The following is a 22,975-nucleotide window of genomic DNA, read 5'->3' as shown; positions in this document are numbered from 1 at the left end:
TCTGTTGTGACAAATATGCCTCAAATTTCTTGAAAGACGGTCTTCGTTTAGTTGTTATCGAATTCCTTTAGAGAGCCATAAATCATTTGTAACATTAATCTCCATACATCGTATGTTTGAGAGAGGGAGATTGAGAAAGGGGGAGGGAAGCGAGAGGAAGGGGGGACATAGATAGAGGGAGAGTGACGGAGGGGGTGGGAAAGAGGGGGGAGAGGGAGAGAGTGGGAGGGAGAGGGAGGGGGAGAGGGAGAGAGAGAGAGAAGGAGAAATAAATTCCACACATTGTTTGACATTGACTTCGATAACAGGCTATGAGCCGTGGTAGGGCGTCTTATAAATAGCATCAAAACGAATATCTTCTTCACTCGTGCGTCGGGCGCGTCCGCGTACGGTCGTGTAAACGTGCGATGGATGAGTGTGTGAGTAAGAGTGAGCCCCCTTTCGGAAATTCCTCACTATACCCGTCATTAGAGTCCACTTTTGAGTACCTGACATATTATGTCACTTTGTCTATCTAATGGGATATCGATAGGGGGGGCTCACGGCTTTTGCGCTACGTGCGGTAGTATGTAGATTCCCCATTATTATTTATTGTATTAAATTTACTGAAAAAGGTCCAAAGAAAGGACCGAAACGTTTAGATTCAATAAATTTGTTATTCCAACAAGTTTGTTTTTAATATTTGCGTACCTACACCCTACGCGTGGCTCTATATAGCCTCCTTTTGAATTTGTAATTTATCAATGCAGGGAGCCTACATTGTTACTTATTAAATATATTGAATTACACAATTAAGATTATATCCTTAAACAATATGAAAAATAATTCTAAATAACACTATATCTAATTCATGGATAGCAAACTTGAATTATATTGTCAAAAACACAAAAGTATGATTTATCAACCTTTAGCAAACACATACAGACTATTTTATGCATAAATTAAGTAAATATAATTAAAGTTTTAACTTTAAATAACAGTATAATCTTATTTGATTACAGGAGACTCACTGTATGCAAACAATCTACTATGATATGCCAAAATCAGCAAAATCCAGATATATACCTCTATGCGAGTCACTATGAAGAAACTTCTATTATACCAGCAAATCTCAGTCATGGATTATTACACATTTAAGAATATCTTAAGTATATATTTAATTTATATCCTCCGAAAAATGTACAAAAATCCAACCTCATATCAACGACCAAAATATCAAAAAATGAAGCAACTATTAGATTATTTATATTATTACGACTTATTACAACTTATATATGACAGTTCCTTATAGAAGACAGTAATAATAATAATGCCTAATTATACAATATATGGATAAATATCCAATAATACATTATTATATCAAATCGCAACACAAAATGTATAATTACAAAATAATTATAATGCAAATTAGGATATATATATGCTATTCTTATAATATAAATATAACAACACAATATATGTCATAGTATTATCCGCGTATCTATTTACGAATTATAATCAATTCAGTTAATATATTATACTCAAATTAATCATAATAGTAAGTAATCAAGAAATAGTAAACTATCCAATCATCACATTATTAATTATGTAAATTAGATTCTATCAGTCAGTGTAAATATAACACACTTGTGTCAAGACAAATTATATAGTTTACAAACTGTGTAACTATTTAGTTTTTATTTATTATATACCCCCTTATGGTTCAAACCTAAGTTTAACACTTTGTAATTTATAAAACCCGGTTTTTAAAATTATTTTTCACTTTTAAACTATGAGACAGTCATAAATGATGCCTCAAATCGTAAGATAGCAAATTCATAATTATATATGAAAGTCATAATCAAATATCACAGATTAATATAGTATAACATCACATAATAATATAAAATGATAACGGCACGATTTACACAAAACACAGTATGCTAACTATCAGATATTACTCAAATATAGTTAAGAGTATATATTAGTCACCAAAATCTCTGCTCGCACTCGCATAAACCAATGCACAGATTAAATGAGTCAATAAACTTATATATATTTAACTAGTCACAAAATAATTAACTAATAATACTAATCAAATAAAGAAATGTCAAGTTCTCTAAAGGCTAAATAATCAAATTACAGCAAAATGCATATTATTATCTTAAGTCTTCGCATCAAACTTATAGCATATAAAATATGTAAAGTCTCTATTATTAAACCGTATCACTACCATGTGAATACACAGCGTTTAATATTTTAACTTTAATTACTGTATTAATTAATCAAGTAATTATTAATATCATATGTCATAATGCGAGACAGAAAGCTCACAATTTAGAGCATTATAAGATCGTATTTCCTGAGCGTACATTATAAGACAAACAGTTTATATACATAGAACTCACTTTGTTAATCAATTATGCATACATTGTACATAATTAATTATTGATCCTCTCAAATATTCCAAACTGCACAGCTCAGCAAAAAACCACAGAATCCACACATTAAAGTGCGCCTTTCTAGGTCCACAGCAAGATCTCCTTGTGCATGTCCCAGGAACTCCATGTACACTCACTGAGGAACTTAAACTTATTTCTAAAGACTATTATAATATAAAAAGTATAATTATTATAGTATTCTTCTTTCACAAAAAGTCACAAGTCACACATATGACATATGTCTTACAGGATATTATTATCTCTCAATGCTTACTCGCATACATACCATTCATAACATAAACACAGTCTTATATGTTCAATAAATCTAAATAGATTAATTATTCACTATTAAATAATAGCAACCCTCTAATTAATGCTATTTAGCGTATATATATAAAAAAAAAAAAAAAAAGAATATTATTTAACGTTTAATATCCCAAGTTGAAAATGACTCTCTCGTCGTACACCACTTTGCCGTAGTGAGAGAGCTCACCCGATACTTGTATCGGGTGCTAAGAGTGTACAGTTCCATCTTTGATGGAACAAGGGGATGCCAGCGGGTCCCATAGGGTCTTCTTCTTCGGAAGTTGGCCCACTGCTGGTAGAGGAAGGAAAACCTCGATAAAAATCCCGGAGAGGAGGCTCCGTTAGTCTGGTGAGACAATCTCCTAAGGGAAGGAAAACCCCGACAGAAAACCAAGTGATGAACTTATACAACATGGACTGCACACTGAAAAGAAAGACTTTCCTGGGGTCGGATACCAGGAACCGGCGGGGGGGAGGATATTGTCCCGGTTTCCCCCTCGTCGTCATCGGACGACGGGCCATCTGGTGCCTTGACGGCGAGGGCACCAGAGGAAACGGTTATCGCGCGGGCTAGTGGGGAAGTGTGCCGTGACACAGTGGACAGCTTGATGCACTTGTGGAGGAACACTCATCTGCCACTGTGGAGGATCCGCAGGCGGCTTGTGGAGTTCACTGGGGCCTGTTCGGAGGAGGATTGAAGTCATAAAGATTTCGACCTCCTCATAGACCTCAGGGACGAGCTTCTGCAGTCGGACATCAAAGACTACCAGGATCCTTTCGAGTCTGAGAAAGATTCTCAGTCCTCGATGGGATCTCTTTCGAGTGCGAGTGCGAGTGAACGGGGGAGAGACTCTCCTGAGCCCCCCCGGTCGTGTGTGAGTTCGCGAAAACCGAGCAGGGACGCCGGCGAGCATGCTCGGTTGTTGGAGGTGGAGGTGGTTCGCGACACCTCGGATGAGGCGGGGGAGGAGGACCCCTCCTTCATTTCAATTGGGTCAACTTCGCCACTGGGGGAGGATGAGGCGTTGTTGCCTCGGACCGAGGTACGGACTCCTGCGAGAGGACGGGTCTCTCCGAGGGCAGGTCCATCCGGAGGGAAGAGGACCCCTAAAGTCCTCAACTTACGTTGAAAAGCGCGGTCGACCGGCTACGACCGGTGAGTACGTTGGGCTCGCTAAGGCGAAAGAGCGCCTGAATGCTGCGCTGAGAGAGGAGATTCTTCTCAAGGATGCCGATAGGGTGCTGGATCCTCTTATCGGTCCAGACCTCACGAGGATGGGTCGGGAGCAGCTCCCCTCCAGAGAGGAGTTCCGGGAGGGACTTACAGGTGTCTCTGCGCTGGACCTTAAGGTTCTGGCGGAGAGATACCTGGGTCAGATTAGGAAGGTTGCCGAGGTCACCGGGTTGGAGGAGATTCTGGTGAGGGAGTTGGCGGTTTCCTCCTCTAGATTGGAGGAGATCATAGGGGTGTGCGAGGAGAGGATCTCTGCTTCAGCGGTCCCCGAGGTAGAGGGCTTAAGAGCGGAGAACGCCGGATTGAGGAGGCGGGTTGCCACCCTGGAGAAGGAGGTCTCGAGGGTGACTGGGGAGCTGGGGGCCCTCAGAGCCAGTCTTCCCAATCTTGGGGAAGAGGTTGAGCGCCTCCTTTATCGGGAGGCACCGAAAAAGGCGGCCAAGGCAGCGGAGCTAAAGAAGAGGAAGAGGGAAGACCTGGAGGAGCTGCAGGCTTCCAGGCGTTGCGTGGAATCGGAGGGGGCTCTCTCGCTTATTAAGGAAGCAGGGGGCACCTCGACGTTGCTGGAGGAGATGACGTCGCTCCTCGATCAGCGTTTGCTGGACATGAGGGGCGATGTCGTCTCGGCGGTCTTGGCGTCGTTGCGGCCGGGTCCGGTCGGGGAGTCTGGGGCCGGGGTTCCTCCTCTTGGAGGATCTCCCGAGCCCCCTTCATCGGCGGGTGGAGGAGGTGCGTCGGTCGCAGGTGCCGCCCCGGTTTCGGGGGGCTCCGCGCCCTCTGCCGCTGCGGAGGGTGTCGCGGATGCCTCTCGGACTGGGGCGTCCAAAAGAAGAAAGAGGAAGAAGACCCGGCGTGGGCGTCTGCCTGACGGAGCTTCCGGTGGAGGGGTTCCGGCGGTTGCGGACTCTGCGCGTGGGACTCGGGAGAGAGTCCACGTACCGTTCGCCTCCGTCGTGTCGTTGACGGTGGCGGGCGACGGGGAAGATCGCCCGTCCTACGCCTCGGTGTTGTCCAAGGCGAAGGCGGGCGTAAGTCTTAAGGACCTGGGGATCGGTGGACTGCGGATGCGGTGGGGAGTTGCCGGTGGCATGCTCCTCACGGTCCCGGGCGAGGGGTCGGAGGCGAGGGCGGACGCTTTGGCGGCCAGCCTCTCCGAGGTGTTCGCCGGCTCTCGGGCCGTTCGAGTGGCTCGCCCCACGAGGACCGAGGAGGTGCGCCTCAAGGGCGTCACCAACTTGGTCTCGAGGGACGAGATTTTGGCGGAGGTGGCCTCTGTTGGCGGATGCGGGGTCGGGGAGATTCGGGCCGGAGAGGTCCGGATTCCCCAGGGTGCCCGTTACGGGACCTTGTGGTTGAGGTGCCCGGCGACGGCGGCGCGTAGGCTCACGGCGGCGCGGGGACTCTGCGTGGGCTGGACGACTCTGACGGTTCATCCGCTGAGTCGCCGGCCCATTCAGTGTTTCCGCTGCCTGAGCTTCGGGCATGCGGCATCGCGGTCTGGTTCCTCCGTGGATCGCACCGCGTGCTGTTTCAGATGCGGCAAGGAGGGGCATCGAGCAGCCTCGTGCGCGGCCCCTCCGCAATGCGTCGCGTGCGCGGGGAGTGGGCGGCCGGCGAGGCACAGGTTAGGTTCGTCCGGCTGTGCTAAGCTGGTCGTCCCGCCCAAACGGGTCGATGGGGGACGCGAGGATGCTCCCAGGGGTCGGAGGCAGGCCCCGGGGCGCCCCGATGGGGGGTCATCCGGGTGTGTGCCTGTTGGTGTGTCGCAGGAGATGGAGGTGGACCCGGCTAGCGTCGGGCTACCTCCCTCCCCTGTTTTGCGTGGTTTGAGCGAATGAGTCGTCTTTGTTTTGGTCTAATGTTGTATATGGGGAACGCGGCCGGCATTCTCTCCCTCTTTGGAGGGAGAGTGGCTGGTTTTTCGGTTGAATCCTCTGTCTGTAGTCTTGTTGTTAAGTCTAATGTCTACATGTGGGCTGCGGCCTACCTGCTCCCCGGAAACGGGGATCGCGTGGTCCGGTTACGCCTCTTGTCCTAGTTACTTTACGTTTGTGGTAAAGTTTAGTGTGGTAAATGGGGGCTGCGGCCGGCATTTCTCTCCCTCGATGGGGGGAGAGTGGCCGGTTCGGTTACGCCCTCTGTCGTTTCGTCCATACGCGTTTTGTCGTATGTTTGGTGAGTGTGAGTGAGTCGCTGCGCGGCTCGCCGTCCGGTTCGGCAGGGAAAGGGAGTGAGGGCTCTCTTTCCCATTGCACGTCGTCCAGGGACGAGGGGAGGAGGATTGGTAGCCCGGTCCTCCTCTCTAGCTCGCAAGAGCACGGGTATTGGTTCAAGGGGGGGAATCCGCCCTTCGGGAAAGGCCCGGAAACGGGTCGAGCCATGGGGAGGCACCCGAGGTTATGCGAGAGCGGTTCCGGGTGTCTCCTCGTTCGGCTACGGGCTACGGACTGGTTTTAGGGCATCGGTACTAACATCGGGGTTAGTACCGTGTGGTATTCAGCCTGGCCGCACCGGTGGTCAGGTTGTGAGTCCCCCACAAGTCCGGTTACTCCCCCTGGGGGGTGCCGGACGAGTGCGTAAAGGCATTTCCAGTCTTTTAAAAAAAAAAAAAAAAAAAAGTTGAAAATGAGACTACCCTCTCACTAGCATATGACATACTCACTAATCTGAGCATAAACTACAGTTTCTAAACATCATTTAATCATGTATACTGATATTAAATGTTAATCACCTTAACTTCATCATCACTTAATATAACTAAAGACTGTTTAATAGTAAATATTAGAACTTATAGATGAAAAAATCTGTATTGTTCACATTCACAGTTCACATTAACATGTGCCTAGTATAATAAATCTATGTAATTTTACTTAACTAAGCAAATAAACCGTTAGAGACTAATAACATAATCAAATAATATCGTTCTTAAGTCAAGAATTAGCACTGTTTTAATAACAAAAGGTGTCTAAAAGTACAGAGAGAGCAATCTCATGCCTCCCGACTTATGCACTATACATCCACTGTAAAATAATGTTTAAAGGACTATACACAAGCCTCCTAATAATTATAATTAATAATTAACACTAAAATAGTCTGTTTATGATAACTGAAACACTCTTTGCAGTAAAATAATTAATCTTTCACATTCACATAAGCATAAGAGTGAACAGTATGACAAAGTACAATATCCATGTCCTTTAATTTGTTGAAATATATAATTCAACAAATTCCACGAGCTAAAACACAATCCTAGTCCAGAGTTAAAGGCACAATACACAATAAACAATAGTTTTACAAGTCACAAAAGTATCTATAACTTTATAATAAGCAATTTCTTTCTGCCAACGAGACACTTTACTCCCATGTGTCAGAGAGAGAAGGAGATAGAGAGCAGTCACAAAAACTGTACTTTGGCAATTAATTTCTGTCCAAAGATACTATGCACAGTCTTTTAGTATTAAAAACACGATTAAGAGTACTTGAAAGAACATCCACAAAATTCCTCAAATCTCACAAATGTATATTCAATTTACATTAATGTTCTAAAGATCGCAATACGTGGCCACGTAATCATGGCCACGGGAGAATACGGCCAACACATGCGAAAAACTTTAGACACTAAATTAACAATATTTAATGCACAAAACACGCGTACTCGAACTTTTTGGTGTTCTGTAACTTAAAAAGTTTCCGAAAATATCCACTTTAGGACTATGTTTAATCGATTCAGCATCGAAAATCACGTCTATTAAACCACACTCTCAAAGAACGTCCGTCCATGAATAAGATAGTCTCTAGACTCAACCTAACCTTGCGACCGACAGGCGCTTACAGCTCGAATATTCCCGTTTCAGCAGCAGAGCCGAAACCTGGATCTTCCAAGGAGTGAAGCCAAGGTACCTGTAAATAAAAAGAGAGACATGTATATAGTTGGTTATAAGTTTATTTAAAATAATAGTTATAGAGTTTAAAAGGAAAAAAGAATTATAATTAAAATAATAATTGGAAAAGGAATAAAAAGTTAAAGTTAAAATGTAAAATAATATAAATATTTAGAGTTAGATTAAAATAGACTTAAGTTTTAAAAATAGAGTTTTGAATAAAAGAATAAGTTGCTTTTATTTTGGTCAGCAAACTTTAGGTTTGATAAGATTCTAATTATAGAATGCGCAAGAGTAAAAGTTAATTGAGTAAAAGAAATAATAAGAGCGCAAAAGGAATAATTGATCTTGATTTAGTATCAAAAGGAGAAATGAATCCTATAATTATTTTGAGTTGAAACATTAATTACGATATACGCACGACAGAGCATACGAATAGAGTTGTGTAATATAATTAATCATAACCTTTTAATAATTAGAATAAGTTCATAATATCGGAAGAAAATGGAATATATAAAAACAAAATAAAAAGAAAAGAATTAGAGAATGATCCGTATGATCAGTGCGAGGTCAATAAACAAAAATTGACGAATCGTTATAAAACTCTAATGACGTAACCTTATAAATATTTGAAACACATTCCAATTATTAATTCAGTTAGGAAATTATTTTGAATTAACGTAATGCAAAATCAATCATAAACAAGTGTTGAAAAATAAAGACACTGATTGAAAATTATTTTATAATTTAAAACAAGCACACAGATGCTATTCATTTTTAGTTTTATTAGAATTATTAATTGACGTTATTTTTAGTTGTGAAAATCAATCACGGTATGAAGTCAATTACCAATATTATTTTATCAATATTATATTCAAGGAATGAATGATTGAAGTGTGTAAATATGTAAATATGTATGTACAGTTAGTTTTAAGCATTATAAGATACGCGAAGCGTCCGCTAAGAACACTAGAAGGGAAATGATGTGATTGGCTAGCGCGAGCGTGGTGGGGATGACTAGGTGACTACACAGCGGCGAGCGCGGACCATAACGAGAGGCCCGACGCGCTATTGGCGCTGAACTACAGCCAGCGCGGAGGACACGGATTGGCCGGCGACCCAGCAGTGGGGAGACGTACTATAAGAAGCGGCGATCCGAGGACTCGAGAGCTTTAGACTCACCAACTCCCGACGCGTAAGGATCGCTCGGCGATGGGGGCTTCCGCTCACACCCTCGTACCGCGTAGATAGAACACGTTCAGACTCGTTGACGCGAACGCGACAAAACTTGTAACGAAACGTGACGTGATATAAGTGCGAGAATTGTAACCGCGTTAATACCTGCCATAGTAAAACAGCGCGAGTTAGTTTAATTGTGATTCCCTGTAATAAAACATAATTTCATTAAATATATATGACGTGTTAGTGACAATAAAAATCAAGTGTTTACTTACCTGTGATACTTACCCAATCCTAATCGGTTGAGTTGACCATCCTTGTGAATGGTTGTCCTGTCGATGATTCTGGATCCTACGGGCGGTGCATCGATGTCCAACGGCGACCTGAAACAGAAAAAGAAGGAAGTCTAAATCGAGGAAATAGGGAAATTAGCCCGAAGAAGGATCTTTGGCAAAAGTTGTCCATCGTTACTTACCGAACAACCAAACCTTGGTATTTCCATTGGTTAAAATACCTGGCGACCGATGAAACTTGGCGAAAGCGTTGCAACCTGGCGACTGGTGAGTGATACGTACCACGCGTTATTCTCTAAAGACCGGTCACAACCTAACCTTGCGACCGACAGGCGCTCACAGCTCGAATATTCCCGTTTCAGCAGCAGAGCCGAGACCTGGATCTTCCAAGGAGTGAAGCCAAGGTACCTGTAAATAAAAAGAGAGACATGTATATAGTTAGCTATAAGTTTATTTAAAAGAATAGTTATAGAGTTTAAAAGAAAAAAGGAATTATAATTAAAATTTTAATTGGAAAAGGAATAAAAAGTTAAATAAAGTTAAAATGTGTGGAGGGCAAATGGGGTCTCTGCCTCTCTTGATCCCACCGACCCCCCGCCCCCTCGCTCCTTTAGTTCGAAAGTTACAGCGAGTCAAAGTTTGGATTTTTTCAACCAATGCGGCATCGGATGGGGGCAGGGTGGGAGAACCACCTCCAACAATCCTCCCTTCCACATCCCCTTGGAAGATTGGATATCGACGAAAACTATAAATACACACCATCGAATAATGGGGGTGGGGGGTGGAGGGTCAATGGGGTCTTGGCCTCTCTCAATCCCACCGACAGCCCACCCCCTCGCTCCTTTGGTTATCAAGTTACGGTGAGTCAAAGTTTCGATTTTCGCACAACGACCCGTGATATTCTACATTCACGGTAAACGTGGGCGGGAGCGAGGGGAGACGGGTGGAGGGTAAATGGGGTCTCTGCCTCTATCGATCCCATCGACCCCCTCCCCCGCGCTCCATTGGTTCGAAAGTTACAGCGAGGCAAAGTTTCGATTTTTCAAACTATCGCGGCATCGGATGGGGGCAGGGTGAGGGAGCCACCTCCACCCATCCCCTCTTCCACACTTCCCTTGGAAGATTGGATATCGACGAAAACTATTAATAAACACCATCGAATGGCGAAGGTGGGGTGTGGAGGGACAATGGGGTCTCTGCCTCTCACGATCTCACCGATCCCCACCCCCTTGCTCCTTTCGTTATCAAGTTACGGCGAGTCAAAGTTTCGATATTTGCCAACACCCGGGGAACGTTGGGAAAAGTTTGAATTTTAATATCAAACATTTTTAGAAAAATAGTTTTCTTTGAAAAATCAAACTTTTGTTCGAAAATTTCAAAGTTCTCTCGAATGATTCACAATATATTGCAAGATTTGTAGAAAAATTCAAGTTTTCTTTGAAAAATCCCAGTTTTCTTTGAAAATTTCAAACTTTTTTCGAATTATTCACAAGATATTCCCCGATTTCTTTAAAAATACAATCTAGTTTTTACAAATTGAAACTTTTATTTCCAAAATTCAAGTTTTTTAAATTTTTCTTGCAAAATTCAGTCCATATTCAGAGATTTCTTTAAGATTTTCAAGAAAAATTCAAAATTTTTAATAAAAATTGCTACAATTTTAAGAAAAAATGAAAATTTGGAAGAAAAATTGAAGATTTTAAACAAAAATTTGAAAGAAAAATTTCAAAATTAAAACAAAAAGAGAAAATTTGAACGAAACATTAAAAATTTGAAAAACCAATTTAAAAATTTATAAAAAAATTGAAAATTTATAAAATAAATTGAACATTTTCCAGAAAAATTTAAAATTTCAAATAAAAATTGACAAATTTAAAAGAAAAATTACAAATATTGAAAGAAATATTGAAAATTGTTAATAAATATTGAAAATTTTTGTAAAATTTTCAATTTTTTTTTTCTTGACCAAGCTCGTCCTTTTTTTTTTTTTTTTTTTTTGCGTAACTGGGAAATGCATTTACGCATGTCCTCAACCTCGGAGGAGAGATGAGGGGTCTGCTGGACTCGTGGGACGGCCAGAAGGGCCGCCCCCAGTAATACCAGCTAAAACCCAGTTGGTAGCCGCCACCGCGCGCGTAATAAGTCCCCGGGGACCGCGTGAGCATAACTTCCGGGAACTTGCACGTTCGCTAACGCGTCATCCCGGTATCGTCTTTCATACAAGGAGAGACAGGGCTACGCTGCCTCTCCTTCTTCGTCCCTGGGGTTTTTAGTGGGGTAGTAGGGCACCCCCGTGCCCCTATCCCAAACCCCAGGGCGGAATATCGCAAGCGATAATAACGCCCGTCATACCTCGGTGAGGGCAAGGACTCAGCCAAGAGGAAGAGGTCGGAGGAGACACCCGGTCCCGTCCTCCAGCTCCTCCTGCCATCAATCATTCCTTACATATGAGCATTCCAATTGAATTGTCAAGGACGCTGGCTCCATAGGTTATGGGGCCGCGCGCCTCCTCCTCTTCCTTCCTCTGTCTCTCATGCACTCTCTCTCGCTCTCTCTCGCTCTCTCCGCTTCCTCTTTTCGCATGAGGACGTATTCGCAAAAGTGGTTGAACGCAAACCACTTTTCACTCGTCTCCACCATCGCTCTTATCACAGACGGTAGTGTGAGATCCCCACCTACTACTCCTTGGAGTATCTATCTTTCCTCAGTCCACGCTTCGCACACCTCCAACGTATGTTGTGCTGAGTCTTTCCCCCTTGCGCAGTGATGACATCGCTCGGTTCCCTCCTTGCCGATCCGACACAAATACTCCCCGAAGCACCCGTGTCCGGAAAGCATCTGCGTCGTTCGGAAGGTCATGTTCGCACCATCTGCCGCGATCCATTCTTTGAAGACAGGGCGGATAGCGGCAATTATGCCTCGCCCATCCGCCCTGGCTTCATCCATTCTCTCCATCCATACTTCATACATCCTTGTCCTGAGACGCATTCTCAGGACCTCCTTACCCTTCTTCGTGAAGGGTTCACCACACTCAGTCGCTCGCTTCACCTCCCTATGAAGTGCCGCATACCTGTGCGCCACCATAATCAGGGGAGGAGTCCCTGCCATTACCCCAGCAGCCTCATGAGATATAGTCCGGTATCCCCTGATAATTCGGACAGCTAACCTGCCCGAGATCCTCTTGAGGATGGCCGTAACCTTCCGCGATTTCTCTGCTTCTACGGCCCATATCGGGGCACCGTACATAACAACCGAGACTGCTACTCCTCGAAGGAGCCTTCTTACATTTCCCCCCGGTCCCCCTAGGTTCGGCAGAAGTCTGCTGAGGGCAGTTACAATTTTGTCCACCCTAGGGGATAGGCGCTCAAAGTGAGCCACGAAGCTCCAGGAGTGAGCCCCAGATATTTAATCTGTGAGCTCACCCTGACCGACCCCTTTCCTGCCCGAATACTCATCTGTGCAGGGGGTCTCCTCCTGTTTCTGCAAAACCACATCGCCTCGGTTTTCTCAAACGCGACTTGGAGACCCAACCCCTCGATCCTGTCCGTCACGAGTCCCGTTGCGACTTCTGCCCTAATTTGCGCATCCCTCCAGTCACGTCCCCTAACTACGATCAGCGTATTGTCCGCGTAGCACACCATATCTACCCCGGTAGGAAGTGCCGCCCTAAGTAACGCGTCATACGCTAGATTCCATAAGGTGGGTCCGAGGACCGACCCCTGCGGTACTCCAGCCGTTATCGCCCGCCGCTGAACAACCCCCTCGCTAGTTGGGTACTCAACCCACCGATCGGACAGGTACGTATCTATGGTTGCCCACAGATAAGCCGGAAAGTTAAAGTGCCCCAGCGCTTCCCTGACTCGACCCCACGGGAGGGAGTTGAACGCGTTCTTAATGTCTAGAGAGATCGCCAGCGACACCTCACCCCTCTCAGCGGTTCTCTCCGTGATGTTCCGTACTCTGGCTATGGCATCCACGGTGGAGCATCCCGTCCTAAAGCCGTACTGCACCTCTGCCAAGTCCGGGCCTCTCCGCTGCATGTGAGACTGTATGCGCTCCACCACGATTCGCACGCTCGAACATCTTGCCTATCTCACTGATCAGACAGATCGGGCGATAAGCCGATGGGGAGTCTTCCGATTTGCCTTCCTTGCGGATTAGCACCAATCTCGCCCTCTTCCATTCTGACGGCACGTGTCCCATCGCGAGGCACAGGTTAAAGGTGGCCCTAAGCTCTTCCTCTACCACCGGGAAGGCTAGGTCCCAAACCTCGCTGGTAATGCCATCTGGACCCGGAGCTTTCTTGGCTACCATCCTCTTCTTGGCTCTGTGGAGTTCCGTTCTGGTGACTCTTTCGAAGTCCGTCAACTCCCCCCGGGATGGCTCACCTCGTCCTCCTCTCTCTCTTTCTCCTTCCGGGAAGAGGGTGGCCAGGGTCCTCTCGAGGGTCTCCCGCTCCATGGACTGCGTTAGTGGCTGGGTCCACCGCCTCAGTTTGCCCATAACCAGTTTGTAGGGTCTTCCCCATGGATCGTCGTTGAGGGTGGACATAAGGTCTTTCCATGAGGCTGCCTTGGCCTTGCAGATGGCTGCCCTCATAATGCGCTTAGCCTCCCTCCACTTCTCCAGACTTTCTTCCGCAGCTACGTTATTTCTTCTTCTCGTTCTGGTGTATCTCCTTCTGGTCAAGACACATATAAGCCTATGTTCCGCGAGTTCTTCCGTCCACCAGTGGACTCTCCTTTTACTGGGTACTCGGCTCGTCCTCGGCATTGCTTTGTCGCAGGCCATCGTCATTTGCGACCTCCACCAGTTCGCAGCTTGTTCCGTGTCCGCATGACAGGGTTTTGTCCGCGCCCCGTTTAACGCCGCCCTGAGCTCTGTGACTTCTATCCGTTTCATGGACCACCTCGGAAAATATTCACTCTCCACTTCCAGGTGACGTGGAGAGTGGAGGCCTATCCGAATATAGCGGTGGTCCGACAGCGTCTCCGTCTCTGTGTCGACCCTCCACTTGGCAATCCTCCTAACGGCCGTTGTTGTAGTGAAGGTTAGGTCTATTACAGAGCCTCCTTGGAGGCGAACATAAGTGTGCGCTCTGCCCCTGTTCACAAGGCTTAGGCCAAGGTTCAGCGCCCAGTCTCCTAGGATTTCTCCCCCCGCATCCGTCCTGGGTGACCCCCATGCCCTGGCCTTTGCATTAAAGTCACCCAACACCAACATTTCCGACGCCATCCATGGTCTAATCTTCTTACCCAACTCTTCGAGTGTTTCCTCGAAGTGCTCGAGGTCGGCGTTGGGGGAGATATAGCATCCAGCTATCTTCCATGTTCCCCATTTGGCCACCACGAATCCCTTCCCCTTTGCTATAAGGCGGCACGGATGTTCCTCTCCCGCCGGTCTTATGATGGCCACCAGATCATCCTCATCGCTCAGCCAGTCTTCATTGTGAGGGACTCGATACGGTTCCGCCGCCACAATGAGTCCAGCTCTCCACTCCGCTGCACTCTGCAGGACCAAATCCTGGGCCCCGCGAGAGTGATTTAAATTCGCCTGAAGGATTTGTATCATATGTCGATCTGCATGGACTCCTCAACTACCTCCATCGTCGGTTTCTTCCCTCCAGTCATCCTTTCTTCCCCTGCAGGTTTGGGAGATTCCTTGTCCCTTTGTCTTTGGCCTCCTGTATTGCCACTTCCTTTTTTCCCGTCCGTTGATGGGACGCATTTACCACTCCCTAGGCGGTGCAGGTGCGGTTTGCCCAGGTCCCGGCACAGCGGACAGCTGACCGGTGCGGAGCATTCCCTCGCTTTATGCCCCGTGTTACCGCAGCGGTAACATTTGTCGCTGCGATCCACTGTTTCTCTGCACGAGCTCCTTACGTGCCCAGTCTGTAGGCACCTAAAGCATTGTAAGGGCCTAGCTTCCAGTCGTTCAATCTTAGCCCTCGTCCACCCTATTTGTACTTGTCCTCCCTCTAGTATCCTGGCGGCCACCGCTGTGGGACATGACACCCATACCGAGTTAATCCCGCTATATGATTTATTGATCTTACCCGTCTTAACATCCTCGGGTCTTCCTCCTCCTTCCTTGGCAATTGCAGAGGCCATTTCCTCCACCGTTATCGAATCCTCGAAACCCCTTAGCATTAGTTCCGTTCTCTTTGTTGGACGGGCCACCTTCACTCCTCTATTACCAAGTAGCTCGTCCAACTTCTCCGCCAGTTGGTCCGCTTTCTTCGCCCTCTCATTGCCGGTAATCTCCAGTATGATAGAGCCAGTTATCCCTCTTTTGTAATTAACCGACTCTATCCCCATACTGCTCAGATTTATACCTCTCCTCGCTTCCAGCATCACCGTGGCACTGTCCATCCCGCATCCTTCATGCATGGTGAGCGAGATCGCTGCCGTTTTCGGTGGGGGAGGTATGCTCTTAACCTTTGGCTTATTTTCATTGGCCTTCGGCTTTGATGCTCCTTCTCCACCTTTCTTCCTGCCCACCACTTGTGTCCATGGGGTTTCCTCATTCCCCCGGGTTATCTCTGCTACAGCTTCGGCCGCGTTCTTCTTATTTGTAACTGCTTGCGCTGTCCCTGGTGTTACGCTGGATTGAGCGTTTTCTTTCCTCGCCTTCGCCTGTGGTGTCTTGATAGTGCTCTTCTTCCTTTCTTTCTTTTTTCTGGGTGCCCGATTTAGGCTTGATGCCCGTAAGTCCTCTTGATTGTCCCTGGTACCAGATATTTCCGATCGTAACCCCGAAATCTTCGTGTCCATCATGGCTTCGATACGCATTGGGAACCATTCCATCACGTCGTCCTTCACCCTCTTGCTTGGTGGGCACTCCGTCTCCTCTGGTGACGGCATCTCCGGCCAGCAGAGTTCCGCCGCTACTTCTCGCACGTCCACTTCCTGCTTTTTCCCTCTCGGAGTCCTCTGTTCCAAGAGGGGAGGGGAGGGTGGAATACGCTCCATTTTCCTAAGTGTTTCCACTTCTGCTTGCAGTCTACAGCCTCTTTCCTTAGATTGTCATTCTGGGTTCTTAGTTCCTCCTCTGCCTTGTTCTTATCTCCCCCCCCCTCGTGTTCCTTTGGTTCGGCTGATGATCTCGGCCGTGGCCATATTGACTACCTTAGCCGCCTTCCAGATGGGTCTCTTGAATGTACTCTTGAGACCCTCTGACTTTTTGGTAAGCCACACAACTTCGATCATCTCCTTCATAATCCTTTTTTGTATCTCCTCCGTGGTCCAACCCGGGAGGAGTACCTCAAGTTCCCTCTTCACTTCTTCTTCCGCCTCCGCTTGGGATCTTGTGGTTGGCGGTTCGATACCCTCTTTCATGGACTGGAGTATCTCCTTATTGGCTTGCAACTCCATCTCCTCCTTTTGGATCTGCAGATATTTTTGTTTGGCAGCCGCTAATCCTACATATTGTCCAGTGGTTGCCGGTCTTCCTTGCTTTCTCTTCCTTTTTTCTCCTGTATTAAGAGACACTGCAGAATTCATTGAGTCGGATGACGCCCCATCCTCCTCCGAGTGTACTATTTCAATAACCTCCGATTGAACACTCCCTCTTCTCCTGCCTCCGTCCTCCAGCCTGATCTTCAGTGGTTTTGGCAGTTCCTCCACTCTGGTTATCTTGACCACTGGGATCAGTCCTTCCCTACTAACTCCCTTGGGCTCCTCCTTCTTATCGCTCTTGCCTACCTTTTTGGTCTCCGCCGCGATGTCTTCCTGAGTAGCCATCCTTCTTATCCCAGGGGGGGATCTCTGAACCGATCCCCTTCTTTCGAAGGGATTCTGCGTAGTTTCCCCCTGTTTGGTGGTGGTCGGAGGACTGAACTTCTTTTTGATGTTCGTCCACAGTGATGTGTCCTTTCCCGTTACCTTTGACTCATCAATTGGTGGAGTCTCTGGTCCTCTGTCTGCCTTGTCTATTGCGTAATTCAGTGTAAATTCCATTTTTGTTTGCTCCCGGATGCATTGCGGCTCCGTCCACCAGGGTATACCCTCACCGGTCAGGATCTGCCCCGAAACATGACCGGCCACAGATCCCTTCCGGGCCCCAAGTTCCCCCGGGGAGTGGACAAATGTCTTTGACTGGGGGGAATACGCGCACCCCAGCCATGACTCCCACCCCTTTCCGGTCCGCACAGAGGTTTGACACTCCATACGGGCTTTCAGGGGTCCCGCGCCTCCGACAACGCGGGCACCGCAATGCAGCTCGCCGGCTTGGTTATCCCGGGAGTGGCCCCATGGATGGTTGGGATAAGGTCGCCGCTCCCCGGCCCCATCTTACCCGCCATGGCGACCAGCCTTCCTCTTCATCTTCCACTGGAGATCTCTTCCTTGGCAGCGGTCCTGTCTCCAGTCTGCTTCTGTAAAAGAGAAGCAGAGTTTGTTCCCAGAAGGGGAACGGTGTGCTCTTGATCCAGCGGCAGTTTACCCAGAGACCCGTCCGGCTTGGGAGACCCTACCAGGGACCGAAGTCCCCGCCGGCATGGCTCCCCGGGATCATCACTGCCGCCTTCAAGCCCTCTCGCCACGACAAGGCGACACACCACGAGAGAGGACCAAGCTCGTCCTGACCACAGGATATCCTAACTAGTTATCCTGGCCACGCGTGATCCTGACCCCTATCAACATGACGGGTTAAGACCACTTTTTTTTTCTTTTTTTATTTCATGGATAATTGAAAATTTTTATTTAAAATTTACAAATTTCGAAGAGAAAAATTTAAAATTTGAAAGAAAAATTTCAAAATTAAAAAAAAAAGGGAAAATTTGAACGAAACATTAAAAATTTGAAAAACAAATTTAAAAATTTATAATAAAAATTGAAAATTTATAAAAAAAAATTGAACATTTACCAGAAAAATTTAAAATTTCAAATAAAAATTGACAAATTTAAAAGAAAAATTACAAATATTGAAAGAAACATTGAAAATTGTTAATAAAAATTGAAAATTTTTGTAAAATTTTCAATTTTCAATTTTTTTTTTTTTTTCCTGACCAAACTCGTCCTGACCACAAGATATCCTAACCCTAGTTATCCTGGCCACGCGTGATCCTGACTCCTATCAACATGACCAAGAGTGATCGTAACCCCAATTTTTTTTTTTCTTTTTTTTTTCCTGACCAGTCTCATCCTAACCATAGGATATCCTTTTTTTTTTGCGACTGGCGCGGGCGAGGAAAAGACATTTACGTCTACCCGGGGGCCGGCCACCCGGGTTATGTGGGACTCGGGAAGTCTTCCCAATACCCACTAAAAACCCGGCCTGGATCCAAGCTTGACCCTAGCTTTCTGTTATGGCTGGATGCGCAAGAACTGTTATTCACACTACTTTTGCGCACCCAACCCAGTCGCGGTAAATCCGCGCCCTCCTTACCGGATCTTTCCTTTCTGTGCCCTTATGTGTATCGTACTTGTTTGTACGCCGTTGGGATCAACTGTGTCGATTCCCATTGCGTTACTCCGCCGTACTCCAATCCCACGGTTGCTGTACTAGATTAGTACACCCCCCGTGCTCTCGGACTATTTATCATTGAGCGCACGCCCGAGTTTACGAATAAACGTCGTTGCACTCGTACCCTTATTCCCGTCTGTGTTGCTCGGGTTTATCCCGAGTAACTCATCTAGGATTCCATCTTGCGCTGTATGTCGTCCAATTTTTAATCGAACCCTCCCCGTTGTCACGCCTATCATCTGCGACGACGATTGGCCTGTGTAGCCGTCCTATTCTGTGTTCGGGATGCAAACGCTTCTTGCGCTTGTCGTTCCCGTTCCACTGCCTCCTTGGCGATCATGACGGTCTCCGCGAACTGTCTGAACGCTGTCCAGGCCTCCTCCATCTCGCAGATGGCCCGCATCACTGTGTCCAGGGATAGGTTTTCTTCCAACGTACCCTGTAGATTACTTCTTTGCTCGATCCATATTTCACACGCCAGGAGCGTGTGGTCCGCCGAGTCCTCGGTGCCAGCAGTGCAATGCTCGCATATCGGGTCGTCCTTTTTCCCTATCCTATGTAGATAGGACGCGAAGCACCCGTGCCCCGTTATTATCTGGGTCATTCGATACGTGAGCCCTCCCCCGTGTTGTCTATCCAGCCAGTTATTATATACCGGCAGAACCTCTTCCCTTACTCGCCATCCTGTGAGGTTGGGGTTGTTGAGGTATATCCTCCACTGTCGATACATCATTATGTCTTCCGCCACTTTAATTTCCTTGGCCGCATCTGTTGACCATTCGTCCCTCTCCTTCAAGTCCGCAATACGCTCATAGGTTCTCTTTCGCGCGTTTGCCAGCAAATGCAGTGGCGGTATTCTCGCTAAGATGGAGGCCGCTTCTATTGATACTGTCCTGTATGCCGCAATAACTCTTATATTAGTCGTCTTCATAAGACGATTCAGTCTTATGGTGATTTTTCTCGTGGTTAGAGCCTCCCCCCAGATAGGGGCGACATACAAAATCACCGAGAGCATCACATTCGCGTACAGACGGCGCCTGGATTCCCTCGGTCCTTTAAGGTTGGGCATTAGCCTCCCCAAGGATCTTGCAATTTTTGCCGCTTTCTTTTCGACATACTCCAGATGATCGATGAATTTGAGTCGGCTGTCCAGCACGACTCCCAGGTACTTCATTGAATTGCCTGTCTGAATCTGCTCCCCGTTAATCGATAGCGTGGGAAGACTCTCCGGGTTTCGCAACCCTTTGTAGAACACCACCGCCTCCGTCTTGTGGACGGAGACTGTGAATCCCAGTCTGGCGATGCGGTTCATAACGAGGGCCAACTGCATGTTGGCCCTCGCTTTTGCCTTCTCGATCGTGTCCGCGAAGGCCAGGATCAGGGTGTCGTCAGCATAGCATATGATACGACACCCCTCCTGCGTACCCTCCTGCAGGACACTGTCATAGGTAATATTCCACAAGGTCGGTCCTAGGACGGATCCTTGTGGTACCCCCGCTAACATAGGCCTTGTGGCCAATTCATCTTCATGGTCCAGATATTCGACTGTTCTCTCAAACAGGTAGTGGTCGATAACCTTTCTTAGATAATCCGGAAATTTCTTCCTCTTGAGCGCACCTCTTATTTGCTTCCAGGGTAACGAATTAAATGCCTTCGCTATGTCAACACTGATGGCTATCACTATACCTCTCTCCCCGTTGACTTTGTCAATAGTCTTCACCACTCTCGAGAGAGCATCGCACGTAGATCTTCTCTCTCTGAAGCCGTACTGGTGTTCCGACAGTTGGTAGCTGGGATCGCTATCCATCCATCTGTGAAGTCTCTCGACTATGACTTTCTCGAAAATTTTGCCCGTTTCGTTCAGAAGACATATTGGCCCAACCTTGGGTATTTCTTCCGATGTTGTTGGTCCTCCTTTCGGTATCAGCACTAACTTAGCGCGCTTTCACGGCTTAGGGAATACTCCCTCCCTTAGGCATGCATTGAAGCATTCTGTGAGTTTGCCCAGCATTTCTTTAGGTAACTGCTTGTATATATTGATTTTCATACCGTCCGGCCCGGGAGCAGTATTGCTCGCTGCCTTTCGCTGTATGATTTCATGTACTTCCCTTGTAGAAATGGCCCACTCCTCGTTCCATTCGACTTTCGGGTCCAGATAGTTCGGATTGTGCGTCCTGCCTTCTGGGAACAAAGAGTCTAGAAGAGTCTTTGTCACCTCCTCGCCGATCGTTTCTGTCAGGCTTGGCGCTGACTGCCTCAGCTTGCTTAAGACAATTTTGTATTAAGTACAAGTAGCCGCGGCGCGCACAACCATCGGGATTTTCATGTTCAGGGATATATATGTACACACATGTATATTGCAGTTACGCGCCTAAATACAAATAAGAGTGCTACTGTTCTTTGGGTGAGTTTGCTCGCAAGATAAAAATTACGAAAGTGAGAGATTCACTAGATTTCGACGAATGAAATCGTAGATAATCTATTAGTGAATCGCTCACTTTGTAATTTTCACCTCGTGAATAAACTCACCCAATAAAGAATCATAATTATAATAGGCACCAAGAAGATAAACGTATGCGTATTACGCACATAATACAAAATGTAAAATATCGAATAGTTAATAATAATATTAACTATACGTATATAAAAAAAATTCAAATATAACTATTTAGATTTTAATTTCTAATTAATAATGGATATATGCTTCTTAAATATTTCTGGCAAATATTTTTACGAATAAGAAATGAATATGTAGATAACACGTGGATCTCTAATAAATATCTTTCGTAGCTATTTGGTGGACATGGATATTATGTAGATAACATGTAAATATCTAATGAATATCCTTGTCAGATATTCAGGGGACGTGGATATGTGGACAATAATCGGATATCCACTAAATATCCTTGTCAGATATTCAGTGGACGTGGATATGTGGACAATAATCGGATATCCACTAGATATCCTTGTTAGATTTTTAGTGAACGTAGATATGTGAAGAATATGTGGATATCCACTAGATATTCTTGTCAGATATTCAGTGGACGTGGATATGTGGACAATAATCGGATATCCACTAAATATCCTTGTTAGATTTTTAGTGGACATGGATATGTGGACAATAAATGGATATCTACTAGATATCTTTGTTAGATATTTAGTGGACGTGAATATGTGGACATTATATGATATCTAATGGATATCTAATGGATATTTTTAATAAATTTTTAGTTAACATGGATGTATGGATAATATGTGGATATCCACTAGATATCCCAGCAGGTTATACGGGAGATATAGATATTTTTGATATCTAATAGATATCTATTGATTATCCATAGTAGATATGGACATTATATGGATATGTAGATATCCAATAGATATCGATTAGATATGTAGCTCTGTGTGGGTTATTATTTTCTTTTTAATGATGAATAGGACTTGTGTTAGTAATAGTTACATGACTAATTCTGATAATTTTCAGATGCGTAATGAATGCATGGACATTGACTCTGAACCTCAAGAGGTTTTAGATGCATTAAATTCACTTTCTCAAGAAGCTGGAGGACCAATCTCTGTGGCACCTTTGAATGAGGCCGGTAAGGAGAGCATATCTCTGGGGGCCACATCATCTCGGTTTAATAAGTCGAGGGGCTTAAAAAGAAATTTCATAGCGGGAGAATCTTCTGAACTTTCTTCTACATCTGTTAAAAGAGCGGCTACGAATGATGTTGGTAAGCTAGATTTATTGCAATCTTCATCTATTAGTCATGTTACTGGCTCCGTAGTATCTTTCATCAAATGAGATTTTATCTAATCCCCAATAAACACAAGTACGTCCTATGTACGTACAACGGACGTCCATGCTGGACATTGTGTACATTCATCGGACGTCCATATTTGGTGCAGCGGACGTACAAGGGACATCCATTGTACGTCCGTTTGCAACTGAAGTGGACATCCATAAGACGTCCATTATTGGACATTTATGGGCGAATTATGGATCTTAAATGGATAAATTATGGAATTTAATAGACGAGTTTTGGACCTTTTATGGACGAATTTTGGACCTTTTATGGACAAAATTCAAACCTTCATTGGACATATTTTGGCTCCTTATTATACATATATAATTATTCATAATTTATCAGATAATAATAATTAATAATAATTTTGTGGAAAATTAAAATATTTTTA

At 45.7% G+C, this 22,975-nt stretch overlaps 1 protein-coding gene across 1 annotated transcript; it reads right to left on the bottom strand.

The window, feature by feature from the left end:
• Window positions 1–12,007: 12,007 nt before the first annotated feature.
• LOC145938733 (uncharacterized) lies at window positions 12,008–12,421 on the bottom strand. Its single transcript, XM_083042486.1, has one exon. It carries the CDS (start codon window positions 12,419–12,421, stop codon window positions 12,008–12,010), a length of 414 nt encoding a protein of 137 aa, XP_082898612.1.
• Window positions 12,422–22,975: the final 10,554 nt, after the last annotated feature.

This window comes from Prenolepis imparis, unplaced genomic scaffold (genome assembly GCF_030444845.1).
Source record: "Prenolepis imparis isolate NDT839.2.m4 unplaced genomic scaffold, iyPreImpa1.0 SCAF_7, whole genome shotgun sequence".
Classification (NCBI taxonomy): domain Eukaryota; kingdom Metazoa; phylum Arthropoda; class Insecta; order Hymenoptera; family Formicidae; genus Prenolepis; species Prenolepis imparis.
Note: the sequence above shows the minus strand (reverse complement) of the source record. Positions and strands in the feature narration are given on the sequence as shown.

What these genes read in the sequence shown, in the direction of transcription:
- LOC145938733 (XM_083042486.1), bottom strand. Translation starts at nt 12,421, where the DNA reads ATGGCAGGGACTCCTCCCCTGATTATGGTGGCGCACAGGTATGCGGCA.